Below are 17,500 nucleotides of genomic sequence, written 5' to 3' on the forward strand. Positions count from 1 at the left end.
CATCATACTGACCCTGTTAACCAACACATCATACTGACCCTGCTAACCAACACATCAAACTGACCTCCGACCCTGTTAACCAACACATCATACTGACCCTGTTAACCAACACATCATACTGACCCTGTTAACCAACACATCATACTGACCCCTGACCCTGTTAACCAACACATCATACTGACCCTGTTAACCAACACATCATACTGACCCTGTTAACCAACACATCATACTGACCCTGTTAACCAACACATCAAACTGACCCTGTTAACCAACACATCATACTGACCCTGTTAACCAACACATCATACTGACCCCTGACCCTGTTAACCAACACATCATACTGACCCTGTTAACCAACACATCATACTGACCCCTGACCCTGTTAACCAACACATCATACTGACCCTGTTAACTAACACATCATACTGACCCTGTTAACCAACACATCATACTGACCCTGTTAACCAACACATCATACTGACCCCTGACCCTGTTAACCAACACATCATACTGACCCCGACCCTGTTAACCAACACATCATACTGACCCCTGACCCTGTTAGCCAACAAATCATACTGACCCTGTTAGCCAACACATCATACTGACCCTGTTAACCAACACATCATACTGACCCTGTTAACCAACACATCATACTGACCCTGTTAACCAACACATCATACTGACCCCTGACCCTGTTAACCAACACATCATACTGACCCTGTTAACCAACACATCATACTGACCCTGTTAACCAACACATCATACTGTCCCTGTTAACCAACACATCATACTGACCCTGTTAACCAACACATCATACTGACCCTGTTAACCAACACATCATACTGACCCTGTTAACCAACACATCATACTGACCCTGTTAACACCAACACATCATACTGACCCTGTTAACCAACACATCATACTGACCCCTGACCCTGTTAACCAACACATCATACTGACCCCTGACCCTGTTAACCAACACATCATACTGACCCTGTTAACCAACACATCATACTGACCCTGTTAGCCAACACATCATACTGACCCTGTTAACCAACACATCAACCTGACCCTGTTAACCAACACATCAACCTGACCCTGTTAACCAACACATCAACCTGACCCTGACCCTGTTAACCAACACATCATACTGACCCTGTTAACCAACACATCATACTGACCCCTGACCCTGTTAACCAACACATCATACTGACTCTGTTAGCCAACAGATCATACTGACCCTGTTAACCAACACATCATACTGACCCCTGACCCTGTTAACCAACACATCATACTGACCCTGTTAACCAACACATCAAACTGACCCTGTTAACCAACACATCATACTGACCCTGTTAACCAACACATCATACTGACCCTGTTAACCAACACATCATACTGACCCCCGACCCTGTTAACCAACACATCATACTGTCCCTGTTAACCAACACATCATACTGACCCCTGACCCTGTTAACCAACACATCATACTGACCCCTGACACTGTTAACCAACACATCATACTGTCCCTGTTAACCAACACATCATACTGACCCCTGACCCTGTTAACCAACACATCATACTGACCCCTGACCCTGTTAACCAACACATCATACTGACCCTGTTAACCAACACATCATACTGACCCTGTTAACCAACACATCATACTGACCCTGTTAACCAACACATCATACTGACCCTGTTAACCAACACATCATACTGACCCCTGACCCTGTAAACCAACACATCATACTGACCCTGTTAACCCACACATCATACACCCCTGACCCTGTTAACCAACACATCATACTGACCCTGTTAACCAACACATCATACTGACCCCTGACCCTGTTAACCAACACATCATACTGACCCTGTTAACCAACACATCATACTGACCTCTGACCCTGTTAACCAACACATCATACTGACCCTGTTAACCAACACATCATACTGACCCCGACCCTGTTAACCAACACATCATACTGACCCTGTTAACCAACACATCATACTGACCCCGACCCTGTTAACCAACACATCATACTGACCCCTGACCCTGTTAACCAACACATCATACTGACCCCCGACCCTGTTAACCAACACATCAAACACATCCAAAACATTTCCATGTTTTTGTTACCATTTCCTTCACTCCATTCCAGCCATTAAAATGAGCCGTCCCCCTCACCAGCCTCCTGTGCAAGTTATACGTAACCCAGACTTTCATATGAAACGTTGTATCGATGTCAATTAGGGATTTGTGTTACAAATGGAGAAGCTCTCAGTTAAGCTTCGGCCCTGAGACAGAGAGAAATCTGGTGCCACTGGGTTGGGCTGCACTTCCTCACACTCACCAGCTGAGGGCGGTAGAGACAAAGTAGTGGATGAGGACGAACACTCACCAGCTGAGGGCGGTAGAGACAAAGTAGTGGATGAGGACGAACACTCACCAGCTGAGGGCGGTAGAGACAAAGTAGTGGATGAGGACGAACACTCACCAGCTGAGGGCGGTAGAGACAAAGTAGTGGATGAGGACGAACACTCACTAGCTGAGGGTGGTAGAGACAAAGTAGTGGATGAGGACGAACACTAAACAGCTGAGGGCGGTAGAGACAAAGTAGTGGATGAGGACCATCAGATAGAGACAGTAGTGGATGAGGACTAACACTCACCATCAGATAGAGACAGTAGTGGATGGGGACCATCAGATAGAGACAGTAGTGGATGAGGACCATCAGATAGAGACAGTAGTGGATGAGGACCATCAGATAGAGACAGTAGTGGATGAGGACTATCAGATAGAGACAGTAGTGGATGAGGACTATCAGATAGAGACAGTAGTGGATGAGCACCATCATATAGAGACAGTAGTGGATGAGGACCATCAGATAGAGGCAGTAGTGGATGAGGACCATCAGATAGAGGCAGTAGTGGATGAGGACCATCAGATAGAGACAGTAGTGGATGAGGACCATCAGATATAGACAGTAGTGGATGAGGACTATCAGATAGAGACAGTAGTGGATGAGGACTATCAGATAGAGACAGTGGATAGTGGATGAGGACTATCAGATAGAGACAGTAGTGGATGAGGACTATTAGATAGAGACAGGTTATACGTAACTCAGACTTTCTTATAACCTCTTCTCTCCCTCCTCCCTCCTCTCTCCCGCTTCTCTCCCTCCTCCCTCCTCCCTCCTCTCTCCCTCTTCTCTCCCTCCTCTCTCCCTCCTCCCTCCCTCCTCCCTCCTCTCTCCCTCCTCTCTCCCTCCTCCTCCCCTCTCTCCCTCCTCTCTCCCTCCTCCCTCCTCCCTCCTCTCTCCCTCTTCTCTCCCTCCTCTCTCCCTCCTCCCTCCTCTCTCCCTCTTCTCTCCCTCTCTCTCCTCCTCCTCCCTCCTCCCTCCTCTCTCCCTCCTCTCTCCCTCCTCCCTCCCTCCTCTCTCCTCTCTCCCTCCTCTCTCCCTCTTCTCTCCCTCCTCTCTCCCTCCTCTCTCCCTCCTCTCTCCCTCTTCTCTCCCTCCTTTCTCCCTCCTCTCTCCCTCCTCCCTCCTCTCTCTCTCCTCTCTCCCTCCTCTCTCCCTCTTCTCTCCCCCTCCTCCTCTCCTCTCTCCCTCCTCTCTCCCTCCTCTCTCCCTCCTCTCTCCCTCCTCTCTCCCTCCTCCCTCCTCTCTCTCTCCTCTCTCCCTCCTCTCTCCCTCTTCTCTCCCTCCTCTCTCCCTCCTCTCTCCCTCCTCTCTCCCTCCTCTCTCCCTCCTCCCTCCCTCCTCTCTCCCTCCTCCCTCCCTCTCTCTCTCTCTCTCTCTCTCCTCTCTCCCTCCTCTCTCCCTCTTCTCTCCCTCCTCTCTCCCTCCTCCCTCCCTCCTCTCTCCCTCCTCCCTCTCTATGTAGTGTATTTGGGGACAGGGTCAGGGAGTGTTTGTAGCTCTAGCAGTAGGTTGGCTGTTGGCTCAGTGCCTTACTAAACCCCATACACACACACACACACACACACACACACACACACACACACACACACACACACACACACACACATATACACATATATACACACACACACACACACACACACACACACACACACACACACACACACACATATATACACACACACACAACTCGCTCAACAATCTCCTGCTGTTGCTCACACAACTGAGAGTTGCTGCTACATCTGGAGCACCGTCATCCCCTGGGGTGTGTGTGTGTGTGTGTGTGTGTGTGTGTGTGTGTGTGTGTGTGTGTGTGTGTGTGTGTGTGTGTGTGTTGTGTGTGTGTGTGTGTGTGTGTGGGTGTGAATAAGGCTCTACTTCTGTATCTCCCTCCGTCTTTTCAGTTATCCCTGCTCATACTGTTATTATACACACCTGAATGATTCATAGTGGGCGTGGATGTGTCTGTGAGAGAGAGAGAGAGAGAGAGAGAGACAAGGAGAGAGAGAGAGACGGAGAGAGATAGACAGAGACAGAGAGGTAGACGGAGAGACAGAGACAGAGAGAGAGTTGCTCCAGTAGTCTTAGTGTCTTTGTCTCTCATGTCCTGACAACACTCTCTCCATCGGGTCCGCGAGGGAGGAAGAAGGGATGAGAGAAAGAGAGGGAACAGAGGGAGGAAGGACTTAAAACACATGATCTCAGTCTGGTTGGTTAAGAACAAGGGGAACCAGTAAAGGACTTACTGTTTTCTACCAAAAGGGATTTTTACGACATCATCACATTTACTGGTATTTCAGTCCAGACGACTACCAGGTGACTACCAGGTGACTACCAGACAACTTTCAGACAACTTCCAGGTGACTACCAGGTGACTACCAGACGACTTCCAGGTGACTACCAGATGACTACCGGGTGACTACCAGATGACTACCAGATGACTACCAGACGACTTCCAGACGACTTCCAGATGACTTCCAGACGACTTCCAGGTGACTACCAGGTGACTACCAGGTGACTACCAGCTGACCAACTACATTCAACACATGCCAGACAAGACCATTGAGGCAATACAACTGGCTCATTAGCATGCATAGATGAATACATAGATAATAGACATGGAAACTCGATTAATAATTGATCTATTGGATACTCATGGCACCAGCTCTGTGTCATTGACTAGACTGAAGACTGGACCTCAAGAGGACCTCCAGCTCCATATCGTTGACTAGACTGAAGACTGGACCTCAAGAGGATCCTCCAACTCCATATCGTTGACTAGACTGAAGACTAGACCTCAAGAGGACCTCCAGCTCCATATCGTTGACTAGACTGAAGACTGGACCTCAAGAGGATCCTCCAGCTCCATATCGTTGACTAGACTGAAGACTGGACCTCAAGAGGATCCTCCAGCTCCATATCGTTGACTAGACTGAAGACTGGACCTCAAGAGAACCTCCAGCTCCATATCGTTGACTAGACTGAAGACTGGATCTCAAGAGAACCTCCAGCTTCGTGTTGTTGACTAGACTGAAGACTGGACCTCAAGAGGATCCTCCAGCTCCATATCGTTGACTAGACTGAAGACTGGATCTCAAGAGAACCTCCAGCTCCATATCGTTGACTAGACTGAAGACTGGATCTCAAGAGGATCCTCCAGCTCCATATCGTTGACTAGACTGAAGACTGGACCTCAAGAGGACCTCCAGCTCCGTGTCGTTGACCAGACTGAAGACTGGATCTCAAGAGGACCTCCAGCTCCGTATCGTTGACTAGACTGAAGACTGGATCTCAAGAGAACCTCCAGCTTCGTGTTGTTGACTAGACTGAAGACTGGACCTCAAGAGGATCTTCAGCTCCATACTTCATAACTAGTCTACTAGTGTTTTTACCTAAAGGACAGACGGAGAGTGTGTCTGAGAAAGTGTGTGTGAGAGTTAGAGAGGGAGAGTTTAAGCGAAAGACAAGTTTTGCTTGACTAAAAGTCAGCTAGAAAGAGTGTGTGTGTGGTGTGTGTGTGTGAGCCATGGCCCACGCGGCAGCTCACCTGAAGAAGGCTCGTGAGTTAGAGCAGCCCCCCGAGCTCAGAGCCATACAGAAAGCCAGGGAGAGACGCAGACGACACAGAGAGAGAGCAGAGCGCCAACGCCAGGTAACACAGACACACACACACACACACACACACACCACACACACACGCACTCACACACAGGTCGTGTCCCAATACCCAGAACTGGGTTTGTGATGTAATTGTGTGTTCAGCAGTTCAGCAGATTAGACAACAACTAAAAGTGACGTGATGCTTGTGTGTGTGTGTGTGTGTGTGTGTGTGTGTGTGTGTGTGTGTGTGTGTGTGTGTGTGTGTGTGTGTGTGTGTGTGTGTGTGTGTGTGTGTGTGTGTGGTCTTAGCCCCATTGTGATGTATGTGAGGAGTGATTAGTGTTGAGGGGGTGGCACCAGATGACAGATGTGTTGTGTGAATGTCAGGGTCACTGGCAGAAATAGTATAGAGATAGAATATAAACACTGGTATAGAGATAGACTGGCAGATTTAGTATAGAGATAGACTCTGGCAGATCTAGTATAGAGATAGAATGGCAGATCTAGTATAGAGAAAACTCTGGCAGATCTAGTATAGAGATAAACTCTGCAGACCAGAGACTATTTGTATAGTATGAGTTAGTAGTATAGATTATACAGTTTAGTTATAGTATGTAGTTAGTAGTATAGATATATACAGTTTAGTTATAGTATGTAGTTAGTAGTATAGATATATACAGTTTAGTTATAGTATCTAGTTAGTAGTATAGATATATACAGTTTAGTTATAGTATGTAGTTAGTAGTTTTGATAGATATATATATAAATCCCATCCTCCACCCTCCACCCTTTCCCTCTCCCTCTCCCTCTCCCTCTCCCTCTCCTCTACCTCCTTCCTTCCATCCCATCCTCCACCCTCTCCCTCTCCTCTACCTCCTTCCTTCCATCCCATCCTCCACCCTCCACCCTCTCCCTCTCCCTCTCCCTCTCCCTCTCCCTGTCCCTCTCCTCTAACTCCTTCCTTCCATCCCATCCTCCACCCTCCACCCTCCACCCCTCCCCTCTCCCTCTCCCTCTCCTCTACCTCCTTCCTTCCATCCCATCCTCCACCCTCCACCCTCCACCCTCTCCCTCTCCCTCTCCCTCTCCCTCTCCCTCTCCCTCTCTTCTACCTCCTTCCTTCCCTCCACCCTCTCCCTCTCCTCTACCTCCTTCCTTCCATCCCATCCTCCATCCTCCGGATATGTATATATATATATATACATATATACATTTGTATTGTACTGGGAGTTGCGACCTAGAACATCACCTTGACAACGACCAGGGTTCTGTTCCACAATGTCAACTTGATTTACTGGTATGAGAGCGATAGAGAGGTCTGAAGAGAGGGAGGGAGAGATAGAGAGATGAAGAGAGGGAGGGAGAGATAGAGAGGTCTGAAGAGAGGGAGGGAGAGATAGAGAGGGAGGGAGAGATGAAGATGAAGAGAGGGAGGGAGAGATAGAGAGAGAGGTCTGAAGAGGGAGGGAGGGAGAGATGAAGAGAGGGAGAGAGAGAGGTCTGAAGAGAGGGAGGGAGAGATAGAGAGGTCTGAAGAGAGGGAGGGAGAGATAGAGAGGTCTGAAGAGAGGGAGGGAGAGATAGAGAGGTCTGAAGAGAGGGAGGGAGAGATAGAGAGGTCTGAAGAGAGGGAGGGAGAGATAGAGAGGTCTGAAGAGAGGGAGGGAGAGATAGAGAGAGGTCTGAAGAGAGGGAGGGAGAGATAGAGAGAGAGGTCTGAAGAGAGGGAGGGAGAGATAGAGAGAGAGGTCTGAAGAGAGGGAGGGAGAGATAGAGAGAGTCTGAAGAGAGGGAGGGAGAGATAGAGAGAGATGAAGAGAGGGAGGGAGAGATAGAGAGAGATGAAGAGAGGGGAGGGAGAGATAGAGAGAGGTCTGAAGAGAGGGAGGGAGAGATAGAGAGGTCTGAAGAGAGGGAGGGAGAGATAGAGAGGTCTGAAGAGAGGGAGGGAGAGATAGAGAGAGAGGTCTGAAGAGAGGGAGGGAGAGATAGAGAGAGAGGTCTGAAAGAGGGAGGGGAGGGAGAGAGAGAGGTCTGAAGAGAGGGAGGGAGAGATAGAGAGGTCTGAAGAGAGGGAGGGAGAGATAGAGAGATGAAGAGAGGGAGGGAGAGAGAGAGGTCTGAAGAGAGGGAGGGAGAGATAGAGAGGTATGAAGAGAGGGAGGGAGAGAGAGAGGGAAGAGAGGGAGGGAGAGAGAGGGAGGGAGAGATAGATAGAGAGGGAGGGAGAGATAGAGATGTCTGAAGGGAGGGAGAGATAGAGAGGGATGAAGAAAGGGAGAGAGATGGAGAGAGAGATGAGATGGAGAGAGAGGGAGAGATGAGATGGAGAGAGAGGGAGAGATGAGATGGAGAGAGTAGGGAGAGAGGTCTGAAGAGAGGGAGGGAGAGATAGAGAGGTCTGAAGAGAGGGAGGGAGAGATAGAGGTCTGAAGAGAGGGAGGGAGAGATAGAGAGGTCTGAAAAGAGGGAGGGAGAGATAGAGAGAGAGGTCTGAAGAGAGGGATGGAGAGATAGAGAGGTCTGAATAGAGGGAGGGAGAGATAGAGAGATGAAGAGAGGGAGGGAGAGAGAGAGGTCTGAAGAGAGGGAGGGAGAGATAGAGAGGTATGAAGAGAGGGAGGGAGAGATAGAGGTCTGAAGAGAGGGAGGGAGAGAGAGAGGTCTGAAGAGAGGGAGGGAGAGATAGAGAGGTCTGAAGAGAGGGAGGGAGAGATAGAGAGGTCTGAAGAGAGGGAGGGAGAGATAGAGATGTCTGAAGAGAGGGAGGGAGAGATAGAGAGGTCTGAAGGGAGGGAGAGATAGAGAGGGATGGAGAGAGAGGGAGAGATGAGATGGAGAGAGAGGGAGAGATGAGATGGAGAGAGTAGGGAGAGATGAGATGGAGAGAGAGGGAGAGATGAGATGGAGAGATGGAGAGAGAGATGAGATGGAGAGAGAGATGAGGTGGAGAGAGTAGGGAGAGATGAGAGAGATGAGATGTTGAGAGGGATGTAGGGAGTGTAGTGGAGCGACAGAGGAAGGGATGAAGAAAGGGAAGACAAAGGGAGGAAGTGGAAAAGGAGGGAGAGAGAGGGAAGATTGTGCATGTGTGTGCATGCATGTCAGTCGACCTCTCGTGTGAGGTGTTTGACCCTTAACCCTGTGGGGGTGTAGGGTCATATCGGGGCGAGTAGATTCCATGGAGCTGACATGCTAATACTCTGAACATAAAGCCTCTCTGTGACAGGATCGCCAGTTCCTTATAATGATGTGATGATGTTTCCTAGTTCCTATATAATGATGTGATGATGTTTCCTAGCTCCTATATAATGATGTGATGATGTTTCCTAGCTCCTATATAATGATGTGATGATGTTTCCTATATAATGATGTGATGATGCTAGTTCCTATATAATGATGTGATGATGTTTTCCTATATAATGATGTGATGATGTTTCCTAGTTCCTATAATGATGTGATGATGTTTCCTAGCTCCTATATAATGATGTGATGATGTTTCCTAGCTCCTATATAATGTTTCCTAGCTCCTATATAATGATGTGATGATGTTTCCTAGTTCCTATATAATGATGTGATGATGTTTCCTAGCTCCTATATAATGATGTGATGATGTTTCCTAGCTCCTATATAATGATGTGATGATGTTTCCTAGTTCCTATATAATGATGTGATGATGTTTCCTAGCTCCTATATAATGATGTGATGATGTTTCCTAGTTCCTATATAATGATGTGATGATGTTTCCTAGCTCCTATATAATGAGGTGATGATGTTTCCTAGCTCCTATATAATGATGTGATGATGTTTCCTAGTTCCTATATAATGATGTGATGATGTTTCCTAGCTCCTATATATAATGATGTGATGATGTTTCCTAGTTCCTATATAATGATGTGATGATGTTTATCCCAGAGGGGGTTGGTCAGTGGTAGGTCAGTGATTGGTCAGTGGTAGGTCAGTGATTGGTCAGTGGTAGGTCAGTGATTGGTCAGTGGTAGGTCAGTGGTAGGTCAGTGGTAGGTCAGTGGTAGATCAGTGGTAGATCAGTGGTAGGTCTGTGGTAGGTCAGTGTTAGATCAGTGGTAGGTCAGTGGTAGGTCTGTGGTAGGTCAGTGGTTGGTCAGTGATTGGTCAGTGGTAGATCAGTGGTAGATCAGTGGTAGATCATTGGTAGGTCAGTGGTAGGTCAGTGATTGGTCAGTGGTCGGTCAATGGTAGACAAGTGGTAGGTCAGTGGTTGGTCAATGGTAGGTCAGTGGTAGATCAGTGGTAGGTAAATGGTAGATCAGTGGTAGGTCAGTGGTAGGTCAGTGGTAGGTCAGTGGTAGATCAGTGGTAGATCAGTGGTAGGTCAATGGTGGTGCACACACACACACACACACACTCAATCAGAGTGCCATTAAATACCGATGTTACGTATATAATATATATCTATACAGCTACAGTGTATATATATATATGTATATAATACTTACTGTCCAATCTTCTCTCTCTCTCTACCTCCCTCCCTCTCTCTCTCTCTCTCTACCCCCCTCCCTCTCTCTCCCTCTCTCTACCCCCTTCTCCTCTCTCTCCCTCTCTCTACCCCCTTCTCCTCTCTCTCCCTCTCTCTACCCCCTCCCTCTCTCTATCTCTCTCTACCCCCTCCCTCTCTCTCCCTCTCTCTACCCCCTCCCTCTCTCTACCCCCCCTCCCTCTCTCTCCCTCTCTCTACCCCCTTACCCCTCTCTCTACCCCCCCTCTCCTCTCTCTCTCTCTCTCTCTCCCTCTCTCTACCTCCCTCTCTCTCTATCTCTCTCTACCCCCCTCCCTCTCTCTCCCTCTCTCTACCCCCCTCTCCTCTCTCTACCCCCTCCCTCTCTCTCTCCTCTCTCCTCTCTCTCTCTCCCTCTCTCTACCTCCCTCTCTCTCTATCTCTCTCTACCCCCTCCCTCTATCTCCCTCTCTCTACCCCCTCTCCTCTCTCTACCCCCTCCCTCTCTCTCTCTCTCTCTCTACCCCCTCCCTCTCTCTCCCTCTCTCTCCCTCTCTCTACCCCCTCTCCTCTCTCTACCCCCTCTCTCTCTCTCCAGTCTGACAGTAACACTAGTTTCCTGCGTGCTGCGAGGGCGGGGAACCTGGACAAGGTTCTGGAGTTCCTGAAAGACGGAGTTGACATCAGTACCTGTAACCAGGTAAGAACCACTGGAGGTTGCTGTGACAACGAACGGCTAGACACACAACTTTTTAGTCAGCAGCAGCACCGCCCTGCATCCCACTGATGGCCTCTGAAGCTAAGCAGGGTTGGTCCTGGTCAGTCCCTGGATGGGAGACCACCCTGTATCCCACTGATAGCTGGCCTCTGAAGCTAAGCAGGGTTGGTCCCTGGATGGGGGACCATCCTGTATCCCCCTGATGGCTGGTTTCTGAAGCTAAGCAGGGTTGGTCCCTGGATGGGGGACCATCCTGTATCCCCCTGATGGCTGGTTTCTGAAGCTAAGCAGAGTTGGTCCCTGGATGGGGGACCATCCTGTATCCCCCTGATGGCTGGCCTCTGAAGCTAAGCAGAGTTGGTCCCTGGATGGGGGACCATCCTGTATCCCCCTGATGGCTGGTTTCTGAAGCTAAGCAGGGTTGGTCCCTGGATGGGAGACCAGATGCTGCTGGAAGTGGTGTTGGAGGGCCGGTAGGAGGCACTCTTTCTTCTGGTCTAAAGACGATGCCCCAGGGCAGTGTTTATATATAGGGAATGGGTACTAGTCAACAGGGCAGTGTATATATATAGGGAATGGGTACTAGTCAACAGGGCAGTGTATATATATAGGGAATGGGTACTAGTCAACAGGGCAGTGTATATATATAGGGAATAAGGTACAAGTCAACAGGGCAGTGTTTATATATAGGGAATGGGTACTAGTCAACAGGGCAGTGTATATATATAGGGAATAAGGTACTAGTCAACAGGGCAGTGTATATATATAGGGAATGGGTACTAGTCAACAGGGCAGTGTATATATATAGGGAATGGGTACTAGTCAACAGTATATAACTATGGGTGCTAGTCAACAGTATATAACTATATAGGGAATGGGTACTAGTCAACAGGGCAGTGTATATATATAGGGAATGGGTACTAGTCAACAGGGCAGTGTATATATATAGGGAATAAGGTACTAGTCAACAGGCCAGTGTTTATATATAGGGAATGGGTACTAGTCAACAGGGCAGTGTTTATATATAGGGAATAAGGTACTAGTCAACAGGGCAGTGTATATATATAGGGAATGGGTACTAGTCAACAGGGCAGTGTTTATATATAGGGAATGGGTACTAGTCAACAGTGTTTATATATAGGGAATGGGTACTAGTCAACAGGACAGTGTTTATATATAGGGAATGGGTACTAGTCAACAGGGCAGTGTTTATATATAGGGAATGGGTACTAGTCAACAGGACAGTGTTTATATATAGGGAATGGGTACTAGTCAACAGGACAGTGTTTATATATAGGGAATGGGTACTAGTCAACAGGGCAGTGTTTATATATAGGGAATGGGTACTAGTCAACAGGGCAGTGTTTATATATAGGGAATGGGTACTAGTCAACAGGGCAGTGTTTATATATAGGGAATGGGTACTAGTCAACAGGGCAGTGTTTATATATAGGGAATGGGTACTAGTCAACAGGGCAGTGTATATATATATAGGGAATGGGTACTAGTCAACAGGGCAGTGTATATATATAGGGAATGGGTACTAGTCAACAGGGCAGTGTATATATATATAGGGAATGGGTACTAGTCAACAGGGCAGTGTATATATATATAGGGAATGGGTACTAGTCAACAGGGCAGTGTATATATATATAGGGAATGGGTACTAGTCAACAGGGCAGTGTTTATATATAGGGAATGGGTACTAGTCAACAGGGCAGTGTTTATATATAGGGAATGGGTACTAGTCAACAGGGCAGTATATATATATATAGGGAATGGGTACTAGTCAACAGGGCAGTGTATATATATAGGGAATGGGTACTAGTCAACAGGGCAGTGTTTATATATAGGGAATGGGTACTAGTCAACAGGGCAGTGTATATATATATAGGGAATGGGTACTAGTCAACAGGGCAGTGTATATATATAGGGAATGGGTACTAGTCAACAGGGCAGTGTTTATATATAGGGAATGGGTACTAGTCAACAGGGCAGTGTATATATATATAGGGAATGGGTACTAGTCAACAGGGCAGTGTATATATATATAGGGAATGGGTACTAGTCAACAGGGCAGTGTTTATATATAGGGAATGGGTACTAGTCAACAGGGCAGTGTTTATATATAGGGAATGGGTACTAGTCAACAGTATATAACTATATAGGGAATGGGTACTAGTCAACAGTATATAACTATATAGGGAATGGGTGCTAGTCAACAGTATATAACTATATAGGGAATGGGTGCTAGTCAACAGTATATAACTATATAGGGAATGGGTGCTAGTCAACAGTACATAACTATATAGGGAATGGGTGCTAGTCAACAGTATATAACTATATAGGGAATGGGTACTAGTCAACAGTATATAACTATATAGGGAATGGGTACTAGTCAACAGTATATAACTATATAGGGAATGGGTACTAGTCAACAGTATATAACTATATAGGGAATGGGTACTAGTCAACAGTATATAACTATATAGGGAATGGGTACTAGTCAACAGTATATAACTATATAGGGAATGGGTGCTAGTCAGCAGTATATAACTATATAGGGAATGGGTGCTAGTCAGCAGTATATAACTATATAGGGAATGAGAGAGGCTGTGTGTGTGTGTGTGTGTGTGTGTATGGTGTGGTGTGTGTGTGTGTGTGTGTGTGTATGTGTATGTGTATGTGTGTGTGTGTGTGTATCAGGGTAGTTGTTGTGGGTCCTGTCTCTATCTTATGTAATAGACTTAATATTTCAGCTCACATGTCAGTTGGTCTTTAAAAGCCTCTGTGTCGTAAGTTAAACACACACACACACACACACACACACCACACCACACACACACACACACACACACCACACACACACACACAGCCTCTGTGTCGTAAGTTAAAACACACACACACACACACACACACACACAGCCTCTGTGTCGTAAGTTAAACACCCACACACACACAGCCTCTGTGTCGTAAGTTAAAAACACACACACACACACACACAGCGTCTGTTTCGTGAGTTATTCAGTTAGGTCATAAGTCATAGGTTTATTAATATGTTTTATATAACATAAACAAACAACGGAACAGGGTGATTTAGACCACGGCCCATAGGGTAGTAGTGTAGTGTATAGGGGACAGGGTGGTTTAGATCACAGCCCATAGGGTAGTAGTGTAGTGTAGTCTATAGGGGACAGGGTGGTTTAGACCACATCACATAGGGTAGTAGTGTAGTCTATAGGGGACAGGGTGGTTTAGACCACAGCCCATAGGGTAGTAGTGTAGTGTAGTGTATAGGGGACAGGGTGGTTTAGACCACGGCCCATAGGGTAGTAGTGTAGTGTATAGGGGACAGGGTGGTTTAGATCACAGCCCATAGGGTAGTAGTGTAGTGTAGTCTATAGGGGACAGGGTGGTTTAGACCACAGCCCATAGGGTAGTAGTGTAGTCTATAGGGGACAGGGTGGTTTAGACCACAGCCCATAGGGTAGTAGTATAGTGTAGGGGACAGGGTGGTTTAGACCATAGCCCATAGGGTAGTAGTGTAGTGTATAGGGGACAGGGTGGTTTAGACCACGGCCCATAGGGTAGTAGTGTAGTGTATAGGGAACAGGGTGGTTTAGACCACAGCCCATAGGGTAGTAGTGTAGTGTATAGGGAACAGGGTGGTTTAGACCACAGCCCATAGGGTAGTAGTGTAGTGTAGTGTATAGGGAACAGGGTGATTTAGACCACAGCCCATAGGGTAGTAGTGTAGTGTATAGGGAATAGGGTGGTTTAGACCACAGCCCATAGGGTAGTAGTGTAGTGTAGTGTATAGGGAAAGGGTGGTTTAGACCACGGCCCATAGGGTAGTAATGTAGTGTAGTGTATAGAGGACAGGGTGGTTTAGACCACGGGCCCATAGGGTAGTAGTGTAGTGTATAGTGAAGAGGGTGGTTTATACCACAGCCCATAGGGTAGTAGTGTAGTTTAGTCTATAGGGAACAGGGTGGTTTAGACCACAGCCCATAGGGTAGTAGTGTAGTGTAGTGTATAGGGAACAGGGTGGTTTTAGACCACAGCCCATAGGGTAGTAGTGTAGTGTAGTATATAGGGGACAGGGTGGTTTAGACCACGGCCCATAGGGTAGTAGTGTAGGGTAGTATATAGGGGACAGGGTGGTTTAGACCACATCCCATAGGGTAGTAGTGTAGTGTATAGGGAACAGGGTGATTTAGATCACAGCCCATAGGGTAGTAGTGTAGTGTAGTGTATAGGGAACAGGGTGGTTTAGACCACAGCCCATAGGGGTAGTAGTGTAGTGTAGTATATAGGGGACAGGGTGGTTTAGACCACGGCCCATAGGGTAGTAGTGTAGGGTAGTATATAGGGGACAGGGTGGTTTAGACCACATCCCATAGGGTAGTAGTGTAGTGTATAGGGGACAGGGTGGTTTAGACCACGGACCATAGGGTAGTAGTGTAGTGTATAGGGAACAGTGTGATTTAGACCACAGCCCATAGGGTAGTAGTGTAGTGTAGTGTATAGGGAACAGGGTGGTTTAGACTACGGCCCATAGGGTAGTAGTGTAGTGTATAGGGGACAGGGTGGTTTAGACCACGGCCCATAGGGTAGTAGTGTAGTGTAGTCTATAGGGGACAGGGTGGTTTAGACCACAGCCCATAGGGGTAGTAGTGTAGTGTATAGGGGACAGGGTGGTTTAGACCACAGCCCATAGGGTAGTAGTGTAGTGTATAGGGAACAGGGTGGTTTAGACCACGACCCATAGGGTAGTAGTGTAGTGTAGTGTATAGGGAACAGGGTGGTTTAGACCACACCCCATAAGGTAGTAGTGTAGTGTAGTGTATAGGGAACAGGGTGGTTTAGACCACGGACCATAGGGTAGTAGTGTAGTGTAGTCTATAGGGGACAGGGTGGTTTAGACCACAGCCCATAGGGTAGTAGTGTAGTGTATAGGGGACAGGGTGGTTTAGACCACGGCCCATAGGGTAGTAGTGTAGTGTAGTGTGTAGGGGACAGGGTGGTTTAGACCACAGCCCATAGGGTAGTAGTGTAGTGTATAGGGGACAGGGTGGTTTAGACCACGGCCCATAGGGGTAGTGTAGTGTAGTGTACTATATAGGGAACAGGGTGGTTTAGACCACAGCCCATAGGGTAGTAGTGTAGTGTAGTGTATAGGGAACAGGGTGGTTTAGACCACGGCCCATAGGGTAGTAGTGTAGTGTATAGGGAATAGGGTGGTTTAGACCACAGGCCATAGGGTAGTAGTGTAGTGTATAGGGGACAGGGTGGTTTAGACCACAGGCCATAGGGGTAGTGTAGTGTAGTGTATAGGGAACAGGGTGGTTTAGACCACAGCCCATAGGGTAGTAGTGTAGTGTAGTGTATAGGGAACAGGGTGGTTTAGACCACGGCCCATAGGGTAGTAGTGTATTGTAGTGTATAGGGAATAGGGTGGTTTAGACCACAGGCCATAGGGTAGTAGTGTAGTGTATAGGGGACAGGGTGGTTTAGACCACAGCCCATAGGGTAGTAGTGTAGTGTATAGGGAACAGGGTGGTTTAGACCACAGTAGGGTGTAGTGTATAGGGGAACAGGGTGGTTTAGACCACAGACCATAGGGTAGTAGTGTAGGGTAGTATATAGGGGACAGGGTGGTTTAGACCACAGCCCATAGGGTAGTAGTGTAGTGTATAGGGGACAGGGTGGTTTAGACCACGGCCCATAGGGTAGTAGTGTAGTGTATAGGGGACAGGGTGGTTTAGACCACGGCCCATAGGGGGTAGACCACAGTAGTGTAGTGTAGTATATAGGGGACAGGGTGGTTTAGACCACAGACCATAGGGTAATAGTGTAGTGTAGTATATAGGGGACAGGGTGGTTTAGACCACGGACCATAGGGTAGTAGTGTAGGGTAGTATATAGGGGACAGGGTGGTTTAGACCACAGCCCATAGGGTAGTAGTGTAGTGTATAGGGGACAGGGTGGTTTAGACCACGGCCCATAGGGTAGTAGTGTAGTGTATAGGGGACAGGGTGGTTTAGACCACGGCCCATAGGGTAGTAGTGTAGTGTAGTATATAGGGAACAGGGTGGTTTAGACCACAGCCCATAGGGTAGTAGTGTAGTGTATAGGGGACAGGGTGGTTTAGACCACAGCCCATAGGGTAGTAGTGTAGTGTAGTGTATAGGGAACAGGGTGGTTTAGACCACGGCCCATAGGGTAGTAGTGTAGTGTAGTGTATAGGGAACAGGGTGGTTTAGACCACAGCCCATA

General features: G+C 47.6%; 1 protein-coding gene across 1 annotated transcript in view; it reads left to right on the forward strand.

Annotated features, from left to right (window-relative positions):
• The first annotated feature begins 5,952 nt into the window (after nt 1-5,952).
• The window catches only part of LOC121843880 (ankyrin-2-like), a 70,714-nt gene continuing 59,166 nt past the window's right edge, over nt 5,953-17,500 (forward strand). The window contains exons 1-2 of the mRNA XM_042313742.1: nt 5,953-6,078; nt 11,102-11,203. Of these exons, the coding sequence (XP_042169676.1) occupies nt 5,953-6,078; nt 11,102-11,203 (228 nt within the window). The remainder of the gene's footprint in view (nt 6,079-11,101; nt 11,204-17,500) is intronic.

Source organism: Oncorhynchus tshawytscha, unplaced genomic scaffold (assembly GCF_018296145.1).
Source record: "Oncorhynchus tshawytscha isolate Ot180627B unplaced genomic scaffold, Otsh_v2.0 Un_contig_17884_pilon_pilon, whole genome shotgun sequence".
NCBI lineage: Eukaryota > Metazoa > Chordata > Actinopteri > Salmoniformes > Salmonidae > Oncorhynchus > Oncorhynchus tshawytscha.